At 39.3% G+C, this 14,309-nt stretch overlaps 1 protein-coding gene across 1 annotated transcript in view; it reads left to right on the top strand.

The window, feature by feature from the left end:
• Positions 1–3: 3 nt before the first annotated feature.
• DYNC1LI1 (dynein cytoplasmic 1 light intermediate chain 1) overlaps positions 4–14,309 on the top strand; it is a 26,031-nt gene continuing 11,725 nt past the window's right edge. The window contains exons 1-4 of the mRNA XM_050970528.1: positions 4–237; positions 533–606; positions 11,478–11,594; positions 13,102–13,332. Coding sequence (XP_050826485.1) covers positions 74–237; positions 533–606; positions 11,478–11,594; positions 13,102–13,332 — 586 coding nt within the window. The 5' untranslated portion in view covers positions 4–73. The remainder of the gene's footprint in view (positions 238–532; positions 607–11,477; positions 11,595–13,101; positions 13,333–14,309) is intronic.

Below are 14,309 nucleotides of genomic sequence, written 5' to 3'. Positions count from 1 at the left end.
CGCGGCGCCGCCGCCCGCTCCGCGTCCCGGGGAGGCGGCGGGGCAGGGGAGGGAGGAGGAGGCAGCAGCGAAGATGGCGGCGGCGGTGGGGAGAGCTGGCTCCTTCGGCTCCTCTTCTTCCGGGCTCGGGTCGACTGCCAGCTTTTCCTCTGCTTCCTCCGCCGCTTCTACGGCCACGGCCAACAACAACAACGCGGAGCTGCGGGCGGGCGATGAGGACGATGGGCAGAACCTCTGGTGAGTGCCCGCCCCGCCCCGCGGACCCGGGCGCGCTGGCCGCCGCCCTCGGGGCGCCTCGGTGCCCTGCGGGGGGCGAGGGGAAGGGGGCTGGATAATCCCCCGCCCCCGCTGGCGCTCAGTGCCTCTCAGTCGCTGAGCTTGGCGGGGGGGGCACCTCCCCTTGGCAGTGGCAGCTCCTGCCCTGCCCCCCGCCCCTCATGCCGTAGCCCTCCCCATCCCCAGGAGATGGCGAGGGTCGGGACCAGGAGGAAGCGGGAGACCCTTCCTAAGCGCTGTCGTCTTTCCGTTCCAGGTCCTGCATTCTCAGCGAGGTGTCCACGCGCTCCCGCTCTAAGCTGCCTTCGGGGAAGAACGTCCTCCTGCTGGGTGAGGAAAGCATCCTGATCCCTCTGCCTTCCCCTCCGCACACTGACTGAGGAAAGCATCCCGATCCTGCCCCCATCCCCGCCTCAGGCTGGCTCCTGAGCCCTCTCTTGGGTGCCTGGAGCTTCCCTTGTTCAGCGCCCCAAGGGGAGGGGGGACTGATGGGTGGCAAGGCGCTGTCTTAACCCTCCTGCTTCCTCCCTTGCGTGGCTTTGCTTCATTTTGGAGATTGTGCACAGATGCTTTAGTTACGCCCCTCATCGTAGGTACCTCGCCATAATACGCTCACTGTCCTTCCCCCACCCTGGCTTCATAGGCGGGGATGGCTTGGATGGGGAGCTGTTATTGTCTCTCCCCCGTGAGCGTTGGCCTCGGGGGGCGTGCGGCTCCCGGAGCCGGCGGTGCCGCTTGCCGGCGCTTGCGGTGTGTCATGCGGACACAAAAACCGCTTCCGTGGCCCGAGCGGCATCAATGACGGTGCTGCCTGCGGGCCGGAGGGCGGGGAGGGCGTGGGGAAGGCGCGGGGAGGGCCGTGCTGGCTCTGCCCTGCCGGCTCTGCCCTGCCCACTCGCGCCCAGCGTGGCGGCACCAGTGGCAGCGCTGCCGCCCCGGGATCTCCACCCAAGGCCTTAGTCCAGCCTGGCCCTCAGCAAGGTGAGAGGTACGGAAGGGGACTTTGATAGGGCGGTAATGAGACACCCAGCTGCAATTCATGAAGGAAAATGATACGTCAAAATTAAAAGCTTCGTGGAGAAGAGAAATGGATGCTCTCAAGTGTATGTGTATGAATAATTATTAGTACTATTATTAGTGTGGTGTGTTTTTTGTTATTTTGTTTTGTTTTTTTTTTTTCTTCTGAAAGACTATGAAATACTATTACCAACAACATAATGAGTTCAGGTGTATGGATTTATACCTAGCTGCTTCTTCTGCTCCTTTTGCCAACCTCCCTGTCCCCAGAAAGAACCGTGTTAATATTTCAAAAGAGGGTTAAAACTCAGTAAAGATATTCTTGCAGACTGTACACACTATGATTCTGCATAGTCTTGTGGCTTATACTCTCTTGAGGTTCTTTGAGTTAGGCTTTTTTTTTCCCCTCTGTAATCCTAAAGCAATCACTGTGATCCTTTTCTTCCTGTTTTGATAAGCTGAGTGGTTACTTAAAACTGAGGAGAAGGAGAAGACTGTGCAAGGATGATAGCATGGTCTTCTGAAGCTCTTACAAGACTTCCTACCCTTTAATTTGTTGCTTCGTATGTTATGTAATTAAGTAGGATATTGAGAGTGGAAGTTGCAGTGATATTAAACAGAGGAAGTATTTAATAATGATTGACAGCTTTTTATATGACACTTTGAACCTAAATTGGATGGTTGTCTTTGCTGAAGTTGGAAGATTCTTCTTCAAGCTGTGATCCTTGTCAAGAAGATTACGCTGTTTGTTTTTCCTCTCTCTTCGTAGGCAGGTAATCCTTAGTGCCCAGTAACTGGAGACTTCTTCCTTCAGAGCTAGAAAGGGTATCATAGATTGTTTCTAAAAGCTCATTTAGTTTGTGCTATACAACCTGTTGTATATAAATTTTCTTTCTTACCATTTATATGGTATAGAGCTTATAGAATGGCTTAATGTAATGAATACCTTTTTTCCTTTATTTGACTGATGGACTTTTTTGGAAAATGTACAGATTTATAGAAGAAATTCTAATTTTTGCTTAGAAATTGTGTTTTCTGGGAAGGCCTTGATCCAAGAGGGGGTTAAAACCCCCCAAATTTGGCATGGATTTAGGAAAAAGAATATCAAATCTGAGGACCGGCCAGAGAAGATCATGGCCACGTTTTCCATGAGAATACCGTATCTTTATTGTTCGCTTGCAAGTCATGATGCTTCTCCTGAAGCACACCATCACAGGAAAAGGAGAGGTCTTATGTATTCTGTATTGGACAGATTCAGTATGTGAAGTTCTGTTTTGATTCTTGAACTGTGTTTACAGTTTCTCTGTTATCAAACATTTCCTCTATGTTCAAGCTTTGTTCCTTTAGATAGTTTTGTACTAACTTTTGTTACTAATACAGAGCACTTCCTGGCATGATTATTTTCAGTTTCTTTATACTTTCAGTATTTCTGAGGAAAAGGTGTAAAGCTGACCAGCAGCTTGATGGTTTTCAGTCAGTTTGTGGCAAGCAAATATTTACTGTATAAACAGTCATATTGGTCAAAACTTGCCAGATGAAATATTATTTATAGTAACAAATGAGTGCTTATTTTAAATATAAATTGCATTTAAAAAATCTCTTAAACCTCCAACATCTCATGGCCCCACCCTGAAAAACCAACTGGAAAAACCCACCATGTAGTGTTCTTTTGTTTGCTAGGACAGGTTTTCTAATTTGCCTACAGCATTTTTATTTTTCAAACTGTGCATATAGTTGTATGCCTAGTTGTTCTGGGAACCTGTCTGTGCCTGGCATGCTAATTCTGCTATTTCAGTATTTATTTTTAGCTGTGTTAACATCTCATTTTTAAGAACCTGGATAGCAGTTGGAGTTATCTAACTAAAAGAGACTGGAATGCCAAATGTTAATCTCTAGATACGGCACACAGTTTTGTGACGAGAAGGTTAACAAATAATGTTGGTAATCATTTGCTCAAAATCAGCCCAGAATTAGTTGACTTACAGTTTTACTTCTCCAAAGTTGTTCCACTTGCAGACATTTTTTCAATAACTATTTTTCTTTAAAGCTTAAACTCTGATTGGCACCACATGTGGCATGAAAGTTTATCATCAGTCTGTGCTTGTATGAACAAATAATAAAAGTGCAAGCTTTTCTAAACTTTTCTGTAAGTCTCTTATGCTCTGATTCCTAGGTACTTTTGTCATAGTGGCCAGAACTACCTTGTTTAGCAAACTATACCAGCAGAAAATGTAAAATGTCTGTGCTTTCTTAAGGAAATTGAGTGCTCTCATTGACATTTCTAGCTACTTTTTGTAGATAGCTGAAGCAGTGTTTTTGTTGCTCTTGCTTAATTTTTTTTTCCTCTTTTTTCTTCTCATGGACTGTCTTTTGCTCACTTGTGTAATAAAGGTAGTTCACAGGAGATGGTTTTTGTGATGAGAAAACTGATGCTTATAAGCTGGGAGCTCTCAGGTTCATTCCCTTTCTGATATATGAGCGAGTGGAGTAGAGGGGAGCAGCTGACAACTCACCACTGCAGATTGAATGGAATCCATAGTGCTGTAGAACGGCTGAAGGCTTGGATTCAGAGACCTGAACTAATAATTTATCCAATGAACTGCTGCATACATTCAAGCAGTAACTTTCTAAGTCATTCCAGGATGTACCAGAACACAGGCTTCCAGCTGGCAAGTGAATTGGATAGTTGTTTTCTATCTGGCTTTGTGTTTCATACATTCCTCTGTCTCTGAAGCACAGTATATTCTCTGCCTGAAATTTTAACAATGTCAAGCCATCCAGTGACACTCGTGTGCCTCACTCTCTGTGTCTGTACTGCACAGTGCTTCTACTGAATCACTAGTGTGCTTGGGTTTTTTATGCATTTGATGACAAAAGCTTTGAGTTTAATGGGCAGTGAGAGTTCAACTGTGTTGTGTCCACATTTTCTTTTTACCCCAGACATCTCACTTCCCAGGGCTAGGCCTGTTTGTTTGAATCTTGGAACTTTGCTCCTGGCCAGTGGCTGTAAGGATGCTTGGAAAGAAGCACAATCCACAGCTAATTTACAGGTACACTTTTCTGTGTGTACATGTAGCATTTTCTGCAATAACAGCCATTCCCAATATATCTTCAAGAGCAGGTTTAGCTTGCTGCTTTCTTCCAGTGGACCTGTGGACTATGAAGAACTCAAAAATTAAGTTTTGATACAGTAAATTTTCATGTGGGTATAAAATCTGCTTACTTAAGTTTGTACTCAATACTATTAAAATTAGTTTTTCTTTTATTTTTTCCTTTTCAAAAAGATGACAGCTTCATTGTTATAATTTAATCATTGAAACTGACAAAATACTGCTTGTTCATACTGTTCATATTATTAATCTCAAATATTTTAAATTCCCTAGTACTGCAGAAGTTATCTCAGAGGGTTTCTTTTTGTCCTCTTCTTGCAACTGATTCACCTTCTGCAGGCAATGAAAGCCTTGCAAATGTAGTCAAATTGTGTTTAGGTCAGCAGAGTTATGCTTCTAAAGTGTCAATTGTTTTGATGGGGCAATGACCTAGATAAAATTCTAATTGCTTGTTTTGTAGCTACGTTTTTTTAGAATTAAGTAGTACTTCTTTGTTATGCCCTTCCTGGTATAATACCCTTCCAAAAATCCGGAATTGCAAGGATGTTGTGTAGTAGAAGTCACTTAGAACAGCATGGAAAGTTCTGAAATTCTTGAATTGCATTTATTTTAGTTTGTTTCCTTAGTGTCAGAGGTGCTGCTGGTTACTGGATCTATCTCAGAAATAGCTCCAAAGGTGACGAACAGTGAAAGGAATTGTGCTTCTGTGTTCTCCAGGCAGGTTAACGGTAGGAGTACCAATAAATGTGTCCTGTGGATATTAATATGGGATTATTCTATTTTGGTAGTGAATTTGGATAAAATACACTAGACAGCTTCCTGCTATGTTTAAAGAGAAGGACTGAGTTAGAAATGGATGCTGTTCATAGTCACTGTAGAATTCTCTGCAATATTTGCCTCTCTCTGGCTGTGGGTCTCTCCAAGCACAGGTAACACCATTACTGTTGTACCTGTTTCCACAGTCAGCCCATGTATTCTTGTGGTGCAGGACATGGCAAAAGACTTGCTGGAAGAGTTGTCTGCAATCTGCTTTCTGTCATGTTGAAAGGCTGAAGTGCAATTAAGGAGATCCTCAGAAAAGTTATTTAATTTTTCAGTGTCACAGACTGAGTAAATCGGATGTGAGGGGAAAGACTTATCTGGCAAAGTATAATAAACTTGGAGAAGGAGACAATTTTTATTCAATGAGCAAATGAAAATTTAGTGACAAGTTATTTGTAAACTTCTTAGGGCCTACTTATTGTGAACTTCCATGTTGGTTTGAGAGATTGTGTGCTCTCATCAGCATAATGAATTTTGTTCTTTAATTCTCTGAAAGCAAACTAAATTTGGCTTACTCTGATAATTTTGGTCTTGTTCTGTAAAAGACTTTCTTCAATTAGTATAGAATGTGTAAACAAGCCTCTTTCAGTAATATGCAGCTGTAGAAAAGGCAGTTATTAGCTTGTGACAAGTATTTTATCTTGAAAATAGCTACAGTGCACATGTGCTTGGTTCTAGTAGGAAGAAGATCATTATGTCTCTATACCACTGTGTTGGGATTCAGGCATTCCACATGGTATGGAACAGAGATTGCTCTGGGATTTTGGGAAGGCATCTTAGCCCCATTCAATAACTCATGTTTAGACTTGATGGCTTTGTTCTATCATACTTAAGCAAGATAGATTTTTTCCTATTAAAAATATGGAGTATTAATAAAAATACTCCATATTTTATGGTGCAGATATTGGATGTTCTGAATTTTTCTACCCAGAAGCTGTGTTTTGCATTGTAAGAAGTACAAAGCTAATTCACAAAAGTATGCTTGGGGGTGTACAGGAGATGTTAATTGAGACCATTACTTCTAGTTTTGTTTGGCGTTGTTTGAACATGATTTTTTTAGAGGTGAGTTGTAGAATTCCCTTATCAAACTGAATTTTAATTGATGGATTCAATATGCAAACAAAAAACTTCCTTCAAGGAACCACTAGGATTATAGACTACAAACAAGTAAGGCATCCAGGGTCTTTCAAAGTGCTGTTGAAAAAAAATCACAATCCTGGATTGAATAGGGGCATGCTACCAATAGTGATGACACAAAAGAAGTATTCACTTCTTGCTTCTTTGCTTTGACATGTTTTAAACACACTGGACACTTAACAATGGAGAAACAGTTTAAACAGACAGTCAAAGCTCATGTCTGTCCAGGAGATAACACATTGATTGCTCTTCTATGTACAGATTTCTGTGGCAAGTAAGAAATGTCTTGTTGTAGAACCAGTGAAATTCTACTTCCATTTTCATTTGCTAAACTGAAAGAAATGTGAAAGTAGCATGAGTAGTAAATATTTTGAATTTGAAAATGTTAATTGAAAGTTTGAAGAAGTTCTGTAATGGAGAGCCTAAGTCCTCTCTAATGTAATAGGTTATGTCTGAACAGTTGGTGTAGGAGGACACAGATAAGTGCCTGTTTGCCTGCACGTACAGAAGGAGATTCACTCACCTCATTGCCTGCCCTTCCTGTCTGGGGGGACCATTCTGCTAAATTCTGTATTATGGCAGAACATTTAGTGATATTTGATTTTCTGCTCAGCAAACTTGATTTTTGCCTGAGTAGTGAGAAGGGAGGAAGCTGGGAAGGATTTCTGTTGTTACAGTTTCTTATATGTTTGGGGGCAGCAGCAAGAAGGATGTTTTCAAAACCTGTTTTGTGAACAGAGTAGCACCTTGGACAGAGGAGCTTTCACAACCCCAAACTGGAGCTCATCAGAGGAATGAAGTAGTAGCAGTGTGTGGATAAAAATGTGACAGCGTTTGTTTAGTTGAGTAGAAGACTTTCCATTTTGTTAACAAGACAGTGAAATACTGTGTGTAAGCAGATTGGTCTGGCTTTGTTTCAAATGCTTCCTAGCCTGACTTCTGTGCAAAATTAAATCTGTTGTTTTTCTTTTACTTGTATTCAGCTTTGCATAGCACTGCTTGCTAGAAACATCACTTCTGTTTCCTCACTGTTGTATTAAAGTTGTGAGTGCAGTTTGGTATAATGGAGAATTTTTGTTCTTTATAATTTACTCTGCAAAAGGAGGTCTTTTTATGTTATTTGCAAAAGAAGAATGCAAAATCTACCTGATTTTTATTCTACCTTGAAATGCTATATCAAAAATACTATGTCAGAAATGTTTTGCTCTGTGAGTTTATGTATGGAAGTCAGTTGTTAATTTAATTATCTCACAGTTAAAGATAAAGAAGAAGGTACAGGATTTTCCAAAATTCTGAAATGAAGTGGAGGATGATGGTAATTATTCTTGAAGGTGCATAAGGCTCTGTTTTCTCTATTGCTCCAGTAGCACTTGAAAAAAAATTATTTCAATATTAATAATATTAATAGGCAATGATGTTTCCGCCTAGGGAATATGAAATTTTCCTTTTGTCTGATACTAGGCAGCATTACTTTTTCATATACTTTAGAGGTATCCAGAGACAAAAAAAAGGTAAATATGTTAAATGTGTTAAGGTTTGTAATTTGAAAAGCCATATATGAGTATATATGTATTGTGATTGACATTTTTTTCTGAACATACATACTTTTATATATGTCCCAGGTAGCAATTAATGCTAACTGTATTAGTATGTTGTGCATTATCAAACCTCCAACAGCTAATAGACTTTAATTTCCTCGCATATATTACCCTCTTCTCTGAGAGGGAGAGAAGATTCTGTACATAGTAAAGGCATTAGAATAAAATGTTTGAGTTTTGAGAAGTCTTAAAAGTTACAGTTAATTTGATATCAAGATTTCTAAAAACTACCTAGGAGTTTTAGATAAACACTGGTTTAGGATTTTCTGGTTTGATATTCTTGCTGAAGAGTAGCTACAAAGCAAAAATCTGCTGCTGCTCTTTCTTACCATAACTCAGTGTGTTCAAAGTGGGTTGACTTTTCAAGTGTTTTTTATTGCAGACTAAGCTGGGAAAAAATAATAACAAGGATACAAATACATTTGCAGTTGGTGTGATTTCAAAAGGTATATGCAACTTACTACACATAGAAAGTAGAAATAGATGAAACCTCAGATCTTAGCCTGTTGGGCTTCACTCATGTGGGGTTGGAGGTCCCTTCCAACCCAAACTATTCTGTTATGGTTCTATGTTCTCTGGCCTAGACAGTTATCTTTGCCTTACCTTTATGATCAATTGTTTGGCCAAAAAGGATGAAGTCTTGTGTCATAAATGATGGTCCTGTTTTTACTTCCTCACAGCTTTTTAAATAATACTGACTCTAATTTGGCTTAAATGTGTCAAGAACTCCTGATCTCCTACGGGGTATGGCACATTTGACTAGGCAGCTATTTTGTACCCTTGCAAGTGGGCCATCCTGTTTGTAAACTAGTTGGTTTATGTATTCCTAACTTCAGACTTCACTGATGCATCATTCTGGCTTTCCCTCATGAAAGATGAGTGCTGCTCTCTTCATGCAGTAACTTGTACAACACTGTTATGTGTGTCAATGATCCACCTGCCTGATCTTGATGTTTTGAAATGTGTGAGTATTTGCTAAGGACAAGAGAATAGACAGGCTTCCTTGTGGAACAGATTAAATTCAAGTTGTTATTGGAAGAAACTGATGGAAGGCTGAAATAACTGCTGTGTGTGCATATGTGTCCAAATCAATTTGTCTTGTGCTGTAGTGGTAAAATTTCTTTCAGTGTGTAGAGGGGAAGTGTAGAATTTCTTTCAGTAGTGTAGAGGGGAAAATAGAATTCCAGTTCTTACTTTGCCATAAGGTATTAATTTAACAGTATTGAACTCCAATTTATTTTAGGCATTTGGAAATATGGGGTTGGAGAGGAAATTACATAACACAGAGCCATGACAAGTAAGGGGATTGTAGGAAGTATATTTCAAGTTTGCCTATATTGCTTAGCTTGAGCACTTTCTAACAATAGTTGTCTAGATATTAGCATCTGTATAAGTATGGTTCAGTTCAGACTGTTTAAGTGTATCTTCTATCAGGTGCAGAACTTTTTACAACCACAGGAGTTTCTTAGACATGTTGCAGCTACTTTAGGAACTGGTCGATATACACAGGTGATAGTAAAGTTTCCCAAGTTCAAGCAAGTTGAAATCTTTATTGTCACCTGTGTGAATTAAACTGTAGTATGCAGAAGAACTTAGCTGGAAGTGATCTGTTCTGAGAAACTCAGAAAGGTCTTAAGTGCAACCCCTCATTAAAAGGAATAACAAATTTTGATTTGTCTTACCTAATGAGCCTTCTGCTGACACACATTAATTGAAGCTACCAATTCAGAAAGGCAAAATAGCTCAATGAATCATACAGACACTGTTGGCAAAGTAAAGCAGCTTCATAACTTGTCAGAGCAGCAGCGAATAAAGTCTTCTTCGTTATTTGTTCATGACAATTTTAAGAAGCTTGGATAAGTACAGAGGTGAGGGCAGAGGAGGAATTGTAATTCATCTATAGTGATGAAGCTTGAACTCTTCTCTTTTTCATCAGAATTATTTAAAAGATATTCCTACAAGAGGAAAAGCTTGATGTATGACTAGAAAGTAGCACTGCTTTTCAATGGTTATTTAAAAACTAGCTGTAATTTTTTGCTCAGGTACATCTTGATTTAATAAAGGAGCTCACAAATGAACCCTTAAATTGAGGAAAAGTTAAAGGGATACAACTTAATTTTTCATTTAACTTGTCAATACTTAACTAGACTTCAAACTTCAATTCTGATCTTATTTCTCTCTCTCTCTCTCTTTCTCAAAATATATTTCATTTAAAATATGTTCATTCCATTGAGTAAAATCCCCACAGCACTTTAGAGTAAGTCTTATGTTTTCCAGTATTAGTGAAATATGAAAATAAAGCTATCCTCTAAACTGAAGATAGTGTGGCAGTCTTGGAGATGTTATTTTAAGCAAATTCAAAATCAGTCCATCGGAAGTGTGATATCTCTGTTCTGTACAATAGTGGTTGTAGCTACAATGTTTTTAATGTAGCCATAGTGACATCTATAAGAGCATGGTCAGTTCTCTTTAAAGGGAAAATGTCATTATGTTTAGCAGTTAAAGTTACTGCCCTTGAACTTTTGTCTTTGTTATGTGATTGAAAGCATGTATTTAGATTCTCCCTCTATAGGAGAGACTTTGGAAAAAATGTTCTGTTTGACACAAGGTTAATATAAAGTGCTTCTTAGGGACCTGGGATTAACCTTAATTTTATAAAGTGTGAGTGAGTTTCAGCAATTTTGTAATGTCTGTTACATACTCATCATTCTGCAAATTAGAGAAAAAACCAAACTGGCAAACTCCTGCTTTGTGTTCAAGTTCAGCTTGATTATTCTTTTGAACTGGAAAAAATGCACATGAGGTTTTCCAACTCTGAGACCTATGACTACAAATGAAGTTTTTCAAGAAGGGTCTCTGGCAGTAGTTGTGGTGTATACATCGTGTATTTGCTGTAAGGCTCAGTGGTTATCCAAGCTCCCTTTGGAGGGAAGAGAACAGGAGTGAATGGATCTGAATTGCAGGCTTGTCTCTGTGCCAACACACACACATGTACTGTAAGGCAGTGGGCTTACTATTTGTCTTACTATTCTTTTTAAGGTGTCTTGAGACCTGTAACAGAGAAAATATTCAAAGAAACCAATTCATAAAAGCTGAGGTAACAGATTTGCCTTATTCAGTGTGCTGTTTGAAATGAGAGAGTTCTGAACTGTAAGAGGAGTTTACTGTGAATTAAACTCTACTTTAGAAAAACTTTATTACTAATTTGGTTGTAGTTGGAAGACTGAAATTGTTTCAGGTGTTTACCTACTCCTTAGCATATCCTTTTAAAGATGGGTATAAGAGCCTATTTCAGGTAGCATAGTTGATGGTGTAATTGCATTTATCAATAAGTAGAAATAGTATTTGAACTATTGCACTTAGAACAGTATGGATGATTTGGGCAAAACCTTCTGTGTTTTGAAACTCCAATGAGCTCAGCCACCCTGTTAGGATATGGTTTTCTGCTTGCCGCAGGTGGTTTCTAATATGTAACTGTGATAAAAGACTGAGTGGTATCTTACTTCTGTCTCTCCAGGTGAAGATGGAGCAGGTAAAACTAGCTTAATAGGAAAAATTCAAGGAATAGAGGAGTACAAAAAAGGAAGAGGAATGGAGTATTTGTATTTAAATGTGCATGATGAAGACCGAGATGGTGAGTCTGTATTTGTAACAATATCTTAAACCAGTTTGAAAGCAATGGTTCAGTAGTATGATATTTGAAATGACAGTGGGATGTTTTTGTGTCTTTATAGTATGCAGGAATCCAGCTGATGCCAGAAGTGATTTGTATCATAAGGAATTTTGTCTGTGTAATTTCTTCAGTAGCTACCAGGAATGACCACTTAAGTGGTAGAGGAGGAGAGGAACCTGTCCAAAGCAAAAGCTAAAAAGAAAAGACCAGGGAAGCAGACTTAGCTGCAGCATTCTGAATAGATGTGTGTTCCTCAGGCCTGGAGGAGGACGTGCCCAGGCTTCTATTTTCCATTTCAATTGCTGTGGCAGTAGTTATCCTGAACCTACAGAGAAACCTTTGTCTTGCTGGCACACAATCTGCAAGACTACTGTCATCGACTGATGGGTAGGAAGTTGTGCACAATGCTAAGGGAGATTTAAAAAACAAGAAAACCCAAAAACTTGGGTGAAGGTATGGTTAGAAAGGAAAAAAGTATGTTTAAGATCCTGTTTAATATCCCAGTACCTGGAGTTATAGGATGTGAATAAGGATATACTGGAAGCTTTGGAGAAAAATGGTAGCTCTTGTGTATGGTATAAAAAAATCCCAAACATGTAGAAGGAGAACTAGAAGAAGTAGGCCCTTTTTTTTTTTTTTTCTGAAATCACCTGCTTTACTGACATTCATGTCTGGGTATTGGTCACAAGGATGGCTTGGAACCAGATTTAAGGAGGTTGGGAGTGTGCTTTAAATGTCTTCCTCAGAACTTCTGTAACAGGTAATAAAAATTTACCTGAAAGGAAATGTAATTACATGAAGCCAACTAATTCTGAATCAACATCTCTTCTTTTACTGCACAAGTGTTTGTGAATTTGTAGTATTGTGGTATTTTTTGGGGGAAAAAAACAATGGGATGGTCTATTTGTATGGTGATTGTCCTTTTGCAAATTGGAAGAGTAAACTCTCTATTAAGTCAAACTCACTCATTAAAAACTTACAATTCTTTAAGTTTTTTGAGTGGCTGAGGTACATTCTATACTCTTAGAGTTAGCCAAGAATGCCAGATGGAGTTTTGCAGGGGAGATGGCAGTCCTGCTCAGGGAGAGCTGAGCAGGCCAATGGCTGCAAAAAGATGACTGAGTTCACCCACTTTGTCTCTTCAAAGTTGCATGTTGAAGAAAACATTTTTCTACTCAAAAATGGTGAACAACTATTTTGAAAATGTTGAATGCTTTTTCTGGATCGTCCCTTTCAGATAATGTATTTAAGATCTTCAGTTACCAGCCATTAAACATCAGGGTTTGAAAGGCAAGGAACATGTCTCCCCACAAGCTGCAGATTGCTGTGTCATTGTGTTTTCAGTGGACTGATAAAACATCATCTGCTTTCTTCCTTGTATTTTACATGTCCAAAGAACATTCAGTAGCCATTATGTAGTGATGTGTTTCAAGTAAATCTCATTAAATGTTTTTCCTTTTTTTTGTAGACCAAACAAGATGTAATGTATGGATTTTGGATGGTGACCTGTATCACAAAGGTCTTCTTAAATTTGCAATGGAGGCAAGCTCTCTAAAGGACACTCTAGTTATGTTGGTAGTGGACATGTCTAGACCTTGGACTGCACTGGATTCTTTACAAAAATGGGCAAGTGTTGTAAGAGAACATATTGACAAGTTAAAAATTCCTCCCGAAGAAATGAAAGAAATGGAGCAAAAGTGTGAGTATTCTGCAAATATATGGGAATCCATTTCAATATGCTTAATGCTTTCTGCACCATTTAATCTCTCCATTGCAGTCTTTTTCATTCTTTGGAAGTGTTATTTAAAATTAGAACTTACCAAGCAAGTCTAGCTTCATATAAGTCTTAAGTAGCTATGTGAACAATACTACTACTTCTTTCTAACAAAATAACAATGTAGGGGGGAAAAAAATTCAGAATGAACACAGCCAAAATTACAGTTTTGCTTTCTGTGTATTTTTCTAGGTAAGATTCACCAAGGGAAAAAAAACATTCTAAGCATTCCGTTTTTCATTTATTTGTTTAAAGGCAGGTCACTACATCAGCTTCTCAACTGTTCCTTTAGTTAGCCAGTTAGAGAATCTGGGACATGTTCTGTGCCTACCAAAAGTGTAAATTTTGAGAGGATTCATGGCAGCATGGTCATGTCTGAGCCCTTTCCACTTGAAGAGTTTTGTTGTAATTATTATTGATGTTAACAGAGCTATGTGTTTGTTGCTCTGTCAGTGTCTTGTCTTTTTAAACATGCAGAACACAAAGATCTTGCAGGGTTTCTTAAACTGGCTGACTGAACTCACATTATAGCTCCATATTACTTTTGAGCAACCCTGGTAGTAGAAATTGAGTCTTTCCCATTCATCTCTCTGTGAATTACTACAAGGAAGAGATTTTAGAAGGCTGTGTGTTGAGATCAAATAGCATGATTAAACTTTTTAAGTCTGAAGTTGCACTCTATCTGGTACATTCTTAAGCAATGAGTGCTTATGCTAATTTAGAAATGCAGGTTGTATCTGTGCTGTGATGAAGTGGAATCTGAGGTGACAGTTGGAGATACTCTGGAACGAAGTATGGGGGATATTAGTTGTTGTGTTTGTCCATTTAAGAGAGAGATTCTTCTGAGGGAGGTATCCTCGAGGATTGTTATCTTCCACAAGAAGTCCTTTAGAGGAGCTGAG

This window comes from Serinus canaria, chromosome 2 (genome assembly GCF_022539315.1).
Source record: "Serinus canaria isolate serCan28SL12 chromosome 2, serCan2020, whole genome shotgun sequence".
NCBI classification, from domain to species: domain Eukaryota; kingdom Metazoa; phylum Chordata; class Aves; order Passeriformes; family Fringillidae; genus Serinus; species Serinus canaria.
This window is presented reverse-complemented; position numbering and strand designations above follow the sequence as displayed.